The sequence below is a fragment of the Aplysia californica genome, unplaced genomic scaffold (assembly GCF_000002075.1).
Source record: "Aplysia californica isolate F4 #8 unplaced genomic scaffold, AplCal3.0 scaffold00144, whole genome shotgun sequence".
Lineage (NCBI taxonomy): Eukaryota > Metazoa > Mollusca > Gastropoda > Aplysiida > Aplysiidae > Aplysia > Aplysia californica.
This window is the reverse complement of record NW_004797414.1, coordinates 98690-110856: the sequence shown is the minus strand read 5'-3', so window position 1 is coordinate 110856 and position 12167 is coordinate 98690. Positions and strand designations below refer to the sequence as shown.

Here is a 12167-nt window from a genome sequence, read left to right as displayed (position 1 = left end):
GGGGGATTTTTGCAACTTGATTTGGGAAGAAATGAGAACTCATGAGGAAATATACTGGACTGGGTCTGTAAGAGTTGACATTTTATTTTATTGCATTCCCTGTATGCTTGTCTAAGTTGATATTTCGTTTTATTTCATTCCTTCCTTGATTGTGTAATACGTCATATACGCGACTGGGTCTATAACAGTTAACGTATTGTTTTATTTCATTCCCTGCACTATTGTCTCTTACGTCCCCCAGGCGGCGAGGAATGCCCCATTGAGAGTTTCCGGGCTCAGCTTGGAGTGTCTTGCATCATGGCAAGCATCATGGTGATAGGCATGGCCTTTGTTGGATTCATTGTCATTGTCATCGTCTTCCTCATCCTCATCAAGCATAGGTGAGTTATTTTAAAGACGCTCAAACTCTCCATGTGTTCTTATTACAATATTAGACCATTGGTAACTTGTGAATTTGTAAAATTTTCTTGGGTGGTTCGGGGGGGTGGTCTTGTGTGGTTTTCTATTTCTTTCCTATCGAATATTTATCGTCCTGATCTCTCCTCCTTCTTTTTTGTGTATTTTTTTCGCTTGTAACAGCTCTAACTTTCAGCATTTATGATAAAATATTAATGTGACCTTATTGTGTTGTTTGTGCCGTTAAACTCCTGCTTAAACTAAAAAGTGGTAAATGCCCAAGTTTTAGTTCTGACGCAGGCTCTCTCTTTTTTAATCTATTTTCTCAAAATAAAAAAACCTCCCAAGGTAAGCACATGTGTGATGATGCTGATGATTTCTGCTGTCTTGTTCCTTGCCAAGGTGTGATGTCAAGATGAGAAAACTGCGAGCGGCTCACGAAAGAATTAAAGAACTGGGGCTGTTGAATGAAGAATACTCACACATTCTCACTGTGGACGACTGGGAAATCCCCCTCAAGAATGTTGTGGTCAACCGAGAGCTGGGTGAAGGGGCCTTTGGTTAGTATGGACAGTCGAAATTGTGAAAGACAGCCACCCATTGTGGAGTAGAAAAGTATTTGTCTTGGACTGGTGGATGTCTTGGACAATCCCAGTATAATGTTTTTTTAAAACAAAAAGGGGAAAGTGGGAAGTGGTCATTTGTCTCCAGCAGGTGGCCGTTTTAGCAGGTTCCACTATAGCTGTGACTTGTCTTGCTGTATTCGTGAGATTGTGAATCTAGTGAGATGTGACATGGCAATATGTGTGGTATTGTGGGGAAATCAGGCGCTCATCAGAGTAATGAAACCTTAGATATCAACATTTTTCTGCCCATAGTGCAAATTTTTATCAATTTTTTTTTAGTTGAACACCTTTGTTGTATATGTCGATGTCAAAACACATTTTTGTGTGGATGTTATTGAAAACTTGATGAAAGTTACCCAAAAAATGTAAATTTACAGATTCCAAGAAAAACTCAAACTTTGCAAGTCACCAAATATTACTACTTTTACTAATGGCACCAGGCAACCCTTACCTCCATTAATCGTAAATATATTGACTTGTATAGATAGATCAGTATTTTTTTTTTTATTTCACCAAAAGCAAGCTAAAAGAACAAGCTTAAAGATGATACCAGTAACTCCGCTTGACCAAATATTGACTAGCGCCAGATTTCACAGTGACTTGACACATGTGTTCTTACAGATGTAATGATCTTGCCAATTCATGCTTAGAGGGATACAGTAGAATCCTGTTATAAAGGGAGGGGACCGGTGCAAAACATCCGTTATAGCAGGATTCTCGTTAAAAGGGATCCAGTAATAAATTCAAGGGAAATAGTGCTGTAGGCCGAATCTATGAGTCTGGTTGTCTGTTCGTTTCTTTTTGTAATCTCCCCTGATGATGATTTGGTTCAACATGATCTCTAGGTCTTATTATTTGATTAAAAATCGAATAAGGTTTCCTTCTCTAGCGCAGGCGATGTTGACAGCTCGGCGTCGGCGATCAGAAATAAAGTTCTCGAGGCTAACTCGTCCGCTGTTGTCCCCCACCCCACCACACCCTGTCGTGCGTTCTGTCTGCTTACGCACGCCACACATTCGCCCCATCCATCACAGTCACATCGTTGTGACCTCTCAATCCTCGCATCGGAGAAGTGAGAGGCGTGGTAGGCCTAGATAATCTAGACTAGGCTGGCCTATCACGCAATGCGTTCTGCTTGTCTGTACATACCACAACCTCCCCACTCATTCACTCCGCCTTCATTGTTGGCACACATGGGCTCTCTCATTCTTTGTTTCGCAAGATCACAAGCAACGAGCGAGGTTTTGCAAGAATAAATGGCCTATGTGCTGTGCACAGACACAGCAATATTCCGCTATAACCGACTCGCATGTTTGTCTGATTGCGCTATAGCGGTATTTTATTTACAAAGATAAAGAAGGGGAAAAAACGGGGTTTTAGAATAGTGTCTTTATAACAGACTTTTCATTATTTCAGGACTCGTTATAAGTGGATTCCACTGTATAACATTCCAACGGAAAAACAAAGATGTTCAATTTAGCAAACTTTTCCACTTTGAAATCTCGCCTCTCGTTTTTTCCATGCAATGACAGAACCTATTAGATCACATATCCTTATGTAGTTGCGAGTGCTGTAAAACTCTTACTAAACTAGACTAAACACCACAGATGCTGGACCTAACAACGAACAATACAAGGAATTTTTACTTTGACCAAAAGCTGCTCTGATACTGATTTTTTTATTATTTAAAAAAAATGTATTTATTTATTTTACTATCTCTAGGAAGTTTTACACATTTGGCCTTAAATATCAGATAGTACTATGCAAGTCTACAGTTTGCTGAATGGCAAAATGAAGGGGTTTGGTTTGGTTGCTGTAATTAGAAATTAAATTTGTTCTGCTTTATTTGCAACTGTTGCCTGTGCTGTGACAGTTACTGTTGAAATTGTCTGAAATGGCTACCCATTGTTGAGGACAAAAGTGGTTGTCTGAGACAGGTGGGCGTCTCACAAAGTGTCCTTATCATGTACTAAAAAATTACTCAAGGGAGGAAATGGGAAGGGGTTAGTTTGTACATGTGTTTGTCTTGTACATATAGGTGGTCGTTAGATGTGGTTCAACCATATTATCTTTGTCTTGCATCCAAGGGATGTAACGTAAATTATCAAATGGAGAAGATAGTAAATTTGTTGTGCATCTCTCTCTTTGTGATAGGTCTCAGTCCACATCAGCCCCTCACGGGAACGGTTATCAGCCTGCCTCTTGAATAATCTAAGCTGTATCAGTGGGGATGTAAAATAATTGAAGGGGGTCAATTGAAAAGATATAGGCTAAGTCACATTAACTCTACCACAACTTGCCCTATTTTCCTGTTTTTTTTAATGATGGACTCTTCTTGTTCTTAACTTGATGTTTGGATCATTAACAACAAAAATCGGGGATCAATAAGTTGATTTGCATTTACAAAAATACAGTTTGAAAATGATGGTGATCGATTATTTAGGGGATATTCTACAGGTAGCCTGCAGTGTAAGATAAGGGCCAGGATCCTGATTTAAAAGAAAAAGAAAAATCTAGACTTATCACCTTTTTCTCTTGACCACCATGATTTACCATAAACTGTTTTGACATTTTTGCAGGCACTGTTATGGGAGGGGAAATGTACAAAGAAGGAGAAGGATGGGTTGCTGTGGCTGTGAAGACGCTCAAACTTCACCGCACCATGCAGGAAAAGGTAATGCTGAATTATCCTCCCCAACTTCTAAACTTTGATGTATTATGGTTTTGAATTTCCTCTTATTCTTATTCTTGTCCCTTTCCTCCTTTTTACTGCTCCTCTTCCTTCTCCTCTGCCTCCCCCTCCACCGTCTCCCACCCCCATTCTTCTTTTTGGATTGAAATTCAGGGTTAGTAATTGTATTTTCTTTACTTCACGGTGCAAGTGATTTTTATTTAAGGCATGATGCGGGGGAAATTTTGAAATTCATTAATAAGAAGAAACTAAGCTTACAAATATGGTAGCATCAACATAAATAGAGTGGAGAATTGGGCCAGAAGTAAAATTTTGAAAAAAAATTTGTGTTGCTATGGTAACGGCTGCCATATTGGAATGTCATATACAGAAAATGTATACATTTCTAAAAAATCTATCATAAGGTTATAAATGGCACCAAATGGGTATTTTATGCGATTTTGTAGCATACTGTGGCTGTTTTAGTGGATAAAACTGGCATTTTTGATGTAGGAAAAGAAAGTTTTTCAGAATCAAGGTTCAAATTAGGGAAACATTTCAACCACAAAAAAGATGGAGAGTGGCAGCTGATAAAATCTGTAATAAAACCATTTAATTTTGGTCTTTTAAAAAACTCAGAGCTTTATTCACTAGAATAATGTTTCAGCTATCAATGTACCAAAAATTAGATAGATATCTTAAATACTTTTCGAATGATAGATTTTTTCCGATTGCGACCCCCTCAAAAAATTTAATTTGAGAAAATGGACGTCAAAATTTGGCTTGCAAAACGTATTGAAATAAAATAGTCATACGCTCACATTTATTACTCTCAATGGCTTAGATAATAATAATTATAATGAAGATCATTTCTACTGCGCCCACTCCCGTGTAAACACATCTCTAGGCGCTTTACATAAATGCATGTACGAACAATATTCACGCACGCGACACACACACGCACACACACACACACACACACACTAATACACACACACACACACACTAACACACGCACATACAAACACAAACAACCCACACACTCACGCACACATTACACACACACATATGCCCACACATGCACAACACCCCCCCTCCCCCCACACACACGCACACACACACACACACACACACACACACACACACGCACAAACACACACCTACTTGCTTATCACATGCGCACGTTTACTCATCGCTACTAAATGAGCACATACACATACATAATAAAATAATATACACAATGCAATTTGAAAAATACATAAATGGATACATGGTCCTTTACATAAAATTGTACTGAACATGAATCTACTGACATAAAAATGATGCTAAGATGTCTCGTCCACTATGACGGTTCACAGATTGAAGGCCCCTGCTTCATACAGATCACCCTCTGCTTGCTGTCTCTTCTTCTCAAGCTGAAGTCGCTGTCTCTTTCGGTCTTTGCGACCCCATTTTGATGCGCGTTTCCTGCACTTCATGTCACTCTTTAGCTTGTTACCGGTTTTCCTGGCTTGGTGCTTGTGGTGGCTTCCTCCTACTGGAATGTTCAAGGCTTCCAAAATGACGAAGAGCCCAGAAGGACCACAGTTAAACGCCAAGACTGAGAGAGCTGTTGCCGTTTCGACAGACCACAACGACGCGAATCGAGTTTTGGTGCAGCGTGACCAAATCAAAGAGTTAAAGCACTCGTTGGCATTTTGCGTTTGCATGGACGCACATCGTTTTAAAACATATGGTCGAGTCAGTCTCTCCACAACTGGCCACACAAATTTTGCAACATCCTCTGTTATGGTTGGTGTGTGCTTGCGCGGCTCCTCTTTCATTGCCAAGGCTCGTTGGAAGTGGCACCATGAACTGATGCCAGTGGGGCAGAGATGGTGTTGTGGGTTGTCGTCGGTGCTGAGCATGTGGTAAATTCCACCATAGACATCACTCTGCATTTGCTCTGTGTCGGGTGCATTCTGCTTTAAGTTTGTTGCATATGTGTTGGTGATTTTTTCTATCTTTGTTTTCGTGAGTTTTCTGTTCAGTTCTTTCTTGTTGCTGTTTTTGGTATTCTCTAGGGCGTTGAACATACGTTTGCTGATGTGATTAATACAGTCTTCTTTTATGACTTCAAAGTCGTATATTCCTTTTGTGTTGATCAACTGGTGAGGTCTGGCATCTCCGTCACACAGCATCCTGCTGTACACAAGACCACGGTGCTGGACTGATCTTCTGAATATTGTTACTGCTGCTGCAGCCTCCATTGCTTTTGCGCTTCCTTGAAAATTTTGCTGGCATTTTAATTGATGCTTGTTTTTCCAAAGCAAATACTGTTCATCTCCTGATTTTAACCCTACCTCGCATCCCTGGCAATAGTTGCTGAGGACTTGGTAATCTAAGACGAAACCTGTCTTACAGTCAATAACCACACCAACACCAAAATGGGAAGAATGACCCCTTTTATGCCAGGTCCCATCAAATGAAATCGTAGTTGCTGGCACTCTTGTTTGACCAGGATTTATAACTGTAGACGTTTCTGAAACAATCTTCGCAGCCGTTTTCATGCATTTTTCGGCTTCCTGGGTTGCAGCTGCGTGTATCTTTTGGGATGTTTCCTGGTAGGTTTTATGATGCAACGGCTTGTTTATGTTTAAAATTGAAAAAAAATTGTTAAGTCCTTCATATCCAAGCCCACACTCTTTACTAGCTAAAACAAGTCGCTTTCCTCCCGGGGAAGAGCCTCCTACAAAAATGTCCTCCTCACACACAGAGCACGAAACTATAATCCTCCACATAAGTCCACCTTTGTAATCAGAACAAACTGACAAACTGCAGCTCTTACATCGTGGGCATGCAAGCAGTGTAATAATTTCAGTTAGAAATGACCAATGAAAAAGTGCATATCCCTCATTGTCGCCTACTTTTGTAACTTTCCTCATTAGTGAAATTTTTTTTCTGGAATGGGATCAGGAGCACGTTCATCCTCATCCAAAATTTCCTCTTCACTACTGTCGTTATCACTTTCACTTGATGTTCCATCACTATACCTGAAGATCCCACTACCTAAACTACTAGGCCCAGCTATATTCGTACCGTACTGTGCTGTGTCCGAGAAAGTCAATGTCGTGGCAGAAGGCTGTGGTGATTGTTGAGACATTGAGGTTAGGGCATCAACACATACAGGAAGAATGTCCAACGAACCATTTTTCGAGCAGGATGATTGTTGAAAAAGGGGCAGTGATGAAACAGTACTTTCACCTCGTTGGTGAGACACGCTTGCATCAGCATCCGCGAAGGCTGCTGGGGGAGGAAGTATGAGGCTGGAACAAAACAATGTAAGGCATTATAACTTGTTCACTTTCGTCTGACCGCCGTTGAAACAAAACAAAATGAAAACGCTCAGTTTAATCTTCTCAGATCATTGCATACGAGTCTAAAAGTTGGATGACCAACAGAATCTAAAAGCCCATTTATAAAGGTCACTGCAAACTAAGGTTCCGACACGTTTTTTTTTATGTAAGCCTAAAGCGGGTCAAAAATATAATAAGGGATATACAGCATACTCCTTAAGCATAAAAATTGTCATAATATTTTCTCGAACACCACAGTTCAACGTTCGCCTAAGAAACGCGATTCAAGAGACGGCGAGAGTAATTTTTGAGACTCACGTGAAGCACGTGGAGACGTCCAGACAGTTGGGGGATAAAATCTACAAGCTTGCACTGAAATGTGGGGACAGGGCGATGTCGCTGTCTCAAAATGAGCAATGTGTATGTTAGGTTGCTGTAACTGTAAGTCATTTATTTTAGTGATCCTGTCTATGCATCAATAAGAGTGGTTTTTAATATAGGGCCCAAAGTGAAAAACTTTTTTTATTACTGGCTCAAGATTTTTTTAACAAAAAAATTGTTTGGCCACTGGCCTGCAGAAGTGCCATGCAAAGTTTCGTGGGCATAAGTAAATTAGTAAATGAGATAGAATTTGTTAAAACAAGCTATAGAGATAGTTCTGTACAAAATCTGTATTATACGGAAACAGGCAAAATTATGTTGGAACAGAAGAAAATAAGGCAGACAGGAGAAAATAAAACAATAAGGAGTCACTCAGATATTGAAACCAAGCGATAGTATTGAAAGCTGTAATTCACAGCTGTCGTTTGCACTTTCAATTGCAAGGAAGGAAAAAGATAATTGCAGTATCAACCCTGTTTCTACATGTATACATTATCAACTGGGAAATAGCAAGGATGAAAGAACCAATGACTGACCCTCGGAAAACACATCACAAACACACATAGACAGACACACAGACACGCACACACAGATAGACAAACACACACACACACACACAAACGCACACACTCACAAATATACTCACACACACAAACAGACATAGAAAATCTAGAGAGAGAGATAGATCGATAGAGAGAGAGGTAGATAGATAGAGATAGATAGATAGATAGGTAGATAGAGAGTGTGAGAGAGAGAGAGAAAGAGAAAGAGAGAGAGAGAGACAGAGAGAGAGAGAGAGAGAGAGAGAGAGAGAGTGAGAGAGAGAGACAGAGACAGAGACAGAGCTTTGGATGTGATACATCGTTCCACTTACTTTTCATCTACATTGGTATTGTCACACTCAGCATGCCGTCGCACATCATTGTCGACACTGCTGTTTCTCTGGTTCACTCAAAGTAGATTAAACTTCTCAGCCTGTTGACCTTCTAGAATCTAGTCGCTTTCTTCCACCTTTGCGCCTTCTTGGTGTATGACGGCGACTCTGATACTTCTCGGATCGTTTTCCTGCCATGTTTATCAACGCGCAACTCAAAATTTTCCGTAGATTTTCAACAACAAAAATCAAACTGCGGGATGCTTTTTGCAATTATTAACGTATTCTTTAGAGCGGAAGTTTTCGCAACTTTTTTGCATTCTCTGTTAGTGCTATTGGGTGCAACGTCAGCTTTTTCCATCTACAACCTCAAATATATTTTATTTATTATTCCGCCAGCTTGGTGTTTTAGGGTAAAACGTCATTTTTTTGCGTGCAGGAAAGGGGGGGGGGTGTCATCTTTGTGAGCGTTTTTGAACATGTTCTGATGCTGACAGGGACATAAGACCTTCATTTTGTGAAAGTAGACATTTCAAAGTACTCGAATCCGTTAAAAGCCCAATTTCGATCTAAGACTAAAAAATGACGTCATTTGATCATGGCCTTCCCCCGCATCATGCCTTAAATTAGTTAAAAATTTCCCTAACCATTTCAATCTTCGAAGTCAAAGACCTGATGTTGTGTCTTCTGATCACCTCACCTGTAAATCCTGGTATGTTTTGTCTTTTTGAACATTCACTTAAGGTGTTATACCTAAAAAAAATTCTGAAGAAATTGCCCAATGGACAGAAGAAAATGTTGGTTCCTTTGATTTAATCATCGCCTAATTTCTCCACAATATTGTTTTATTTCTGTTCTTTGATTCTACTTTTATTTTTTTGCTGAAATATTAATTTTGTGGGTTAAATTCTTGGATTGCATTTTAATTTGTGATTTTGTTTTGGCTAAGAGTCTAAATTTTACTTTATTTTTTCCTCAGTTGGACTTCTTTAGTGAAGTGGACATGATGAAGGGGCTGAGTCACCAAAACATTGTGCAGCTATGGGGGGTGTGCACCAGGAAAGAGCCGATGTACGCAGTCATGGAGTTTCTCCTTCACGGTCAGTCTTCGTTTCTTTAGTAAGAGTTTTACTGTGATCACAGATCTACTACATACTCTGATAAAATCGAAACCGTCAAATTTTTTGGGGGTGCCTGATGTAGATCCCTAATTGGATTTGCATAAAACCTGTCTCTTAAGTTATTTGATATTTTGGAGGTTTAAAGCTTTTTTCAGCTTGATTATTTTACTCTGAGAGTAAAGCAGTGAATTTGCGATGTAGAGCATTATGTTCACTTCGTTTAACATTTGAAGGATTTTTTTTCTTTCTAAGCCCTTTCCTATTGAGATATCAAAGGACTTCCCTTCTCTTTTTCAGGCTTTCCCCATTGACACAAAACACCCTGGTTATGTTGAAGAACTGTTCTCTTTCTCTCTTTATGCTACAGGTGACCTGAAGACTTACCTCCTGTCTCGCCGCAGCCTGGTGGGTCAGGGAGTGAAGGAGGCGGAGGACGTGAAAGCTGCCAACCTCACGCAGATGGCCGTCGACGTCGCTCTAGGGCTCGGCTACCTGCACTCTCTCAAGTTTGTGCACAGGTATTTGTTGAGTTTTGATAATATTGATAGTAACCTAATGATGATGATGATAATAATAGTAATGGTAAGAACAAGAAGAAGAAGAAGAAAAAGAAGAAGAAGAAGAAGAATGGTGATAATATTAAGAATAGTATGCCTAATAATAATAATAATAATGTAAATAAGGATAATGAAAATGATAGTAATAATAATATTGGTAGCAGTAAGGATAGTAATAATAATAACAATGATAATAATAATAGTAATAATATTAATAGTGATAAAAAGAATGATAGTAATAATAATAATAAAAATGATAGTAATTCTATTGTGCCATGTTCATCATCATCATCTTCATAAACATCTTCATCGTCACAGTGTTCATTATTGTCAACAATATTATTGTTCTAGTAAAATGTGGGAGCTTCCCAGTGTGTTGTAACAGAAAACTCTAGTTCTAGAAAATTGTTTATAGCAACTGCTCATTGCAAGACTCTGTCAGATGTCACTTTTCAAAGTCTTACCTGTGGGTGGTTGGCGGGTGCTTGCTCTGGTGTGGTTTGCTTCTTCCTTAATCCTATCAAACATCTATCGTCCTTATCTCCCCCTCCTTCTTTTTTATGTTTGTTACTCTCTTGCAACACCTCTAATCTTCTGGTGCTCATATGACCTTATGCAGTAGTTGCGAGCACTGTAAAACCTCTACTAAAACTAAAAAAACTAAAAGTCTTACCCTGGGCAGTCAATATGCCAGGCTTGCTGACAAAATGAGTTACTTCTTGCAATCCACAAATGGAGATATTGGCCAAAAACCGACACGAGGGTCAAATTTGTAGAGTTTTTATTTATGGCATATTCTGAAGTATAAAGTGCCTTTTATTATTTCTTACTTATAAATTGTTGAATGTTCACCTCACCTATAAGCAGGATGTATCTATTTCCATAGGGCTCGAATTGAGAAGTAAGTCATTTTGTCAGCACACTTCACATACATATGTTCCTTCCATTCAGTCAGACACTAAAACCAATAACAGTGTTTCCACTGAGCATAAAAGACTTTCTCTTCTTCTTTTCCCTAAGGGACTTGGCCTGCCGTAACTGTTTGGTGCACGCCAACAAAACGGTGAAGATTGGAGACTTTGGCATGACCCGACATGTATCCAGCACAGACTACTATCGCTTTAGTCGGAGAGGTAACACGTTTTACCATCGTAGTCATTTCCATCCCCATTACCTTCATCATCATTATCATCCATCACCTTCACCATTATCATCACCATCACTTTCACCATTATCATCCCAATCACCTTCACCATTATCATCACCATCATTTTCATCATTATCATCACCATCACCTTCATCATTATAATTTTCATCATCAGCAGCAGCAGCAACAAAAGCAGGGTAATCTCTACCAAAAACTCGTCTGGAGTGTATGTCTCAATTGTGTGTCAGCTCCGCAGGGTCTATACAAGAGAAAGTTAACAAGATTATCCCATCCTATCCTCATCATAATTTTGTAGTTTTTCTTTTTTCTAATATTTTTTTTTTACAATATGTATCATGCAGTTGCTTGGCTTGTATCATAGCTACTCTATGTGATGGTTATTTTTGGTCAGATTACAGTTATATATGTGTCACGACGCGGTGGAATCAGGCGCTCGTCAATTTTTGGGCATGTGGAGTTATTGGTATCATTTTAAAGTTTGTTGATTTGTCTTGCTTTGGATGTTAAAAATATCCATTTATCTTGAATAGAAGTCGAAATATTTGCGAATGAAGGAGGTGGGGTCGCCTGGTTTCAGAGGTAAAATTAGTGAGGAAGTGGCCGCCAAAGTTTGGTTATTTACAAAGGCTCAGAGTCCATGAAAACTGACAATTTACATTTTTTATGCCTTTAATCAAAGTTTTTCAATGTAATTCACACTGAAATAGGTTCTAAAATGGACTTAAAAGGTGTTGGGAAAAAAACAAAATTACGATAAAAATTGCCAAACCAGTGGAAAAGTGTATGTTTCTTCAGTTTCATTTTTTTGACGAGCGCCTGATTTCACCACGATGACTCACATATATGTATTTGAAAGAAATATTGTTCATTGAATTAACAAGTATGCATGAACGTAGAATTGAATTTTATTTTATTGTGAAGCCGACTAGAGCTATCAGGGAGTTGGTGCTATGGAGGTGACCTGTTTAATAATTATTATCATTGTTACTATTATTATTAATTATAATAATAATAGTAATAGGTAACATTTGTGCAAAT

At 39.0% G+C, this 12167-nt stretch overlaps 1 protein-coding gene across 1 annotated transcript in view; it reads left to right on the top strand.

Annotated features, from left to right (window-relative positions):
- The window catches only part of LOC101848348, a gene marked incomplete at its 5' end in the record, with an annotated part of 86597 nt that overhangs the window by 72173 nt on the left and 2257 nt on the right, over positions 1–12167 (top strand). Inside the window, 6 exon segments of the mRNA XM_013081741.1 lie at positions 242–380; positions 799–956; positions 3602–3696; positions 9263–9383; positions 9772–9922; positions 10982–11094. Coding sequence (XP_012937195.1) covers positions 242–380; positions 799–956; positions 3602–3696; positions 9263–9383; positions 9772–9922; positions 10982–11094 — 777 coding nt within the window.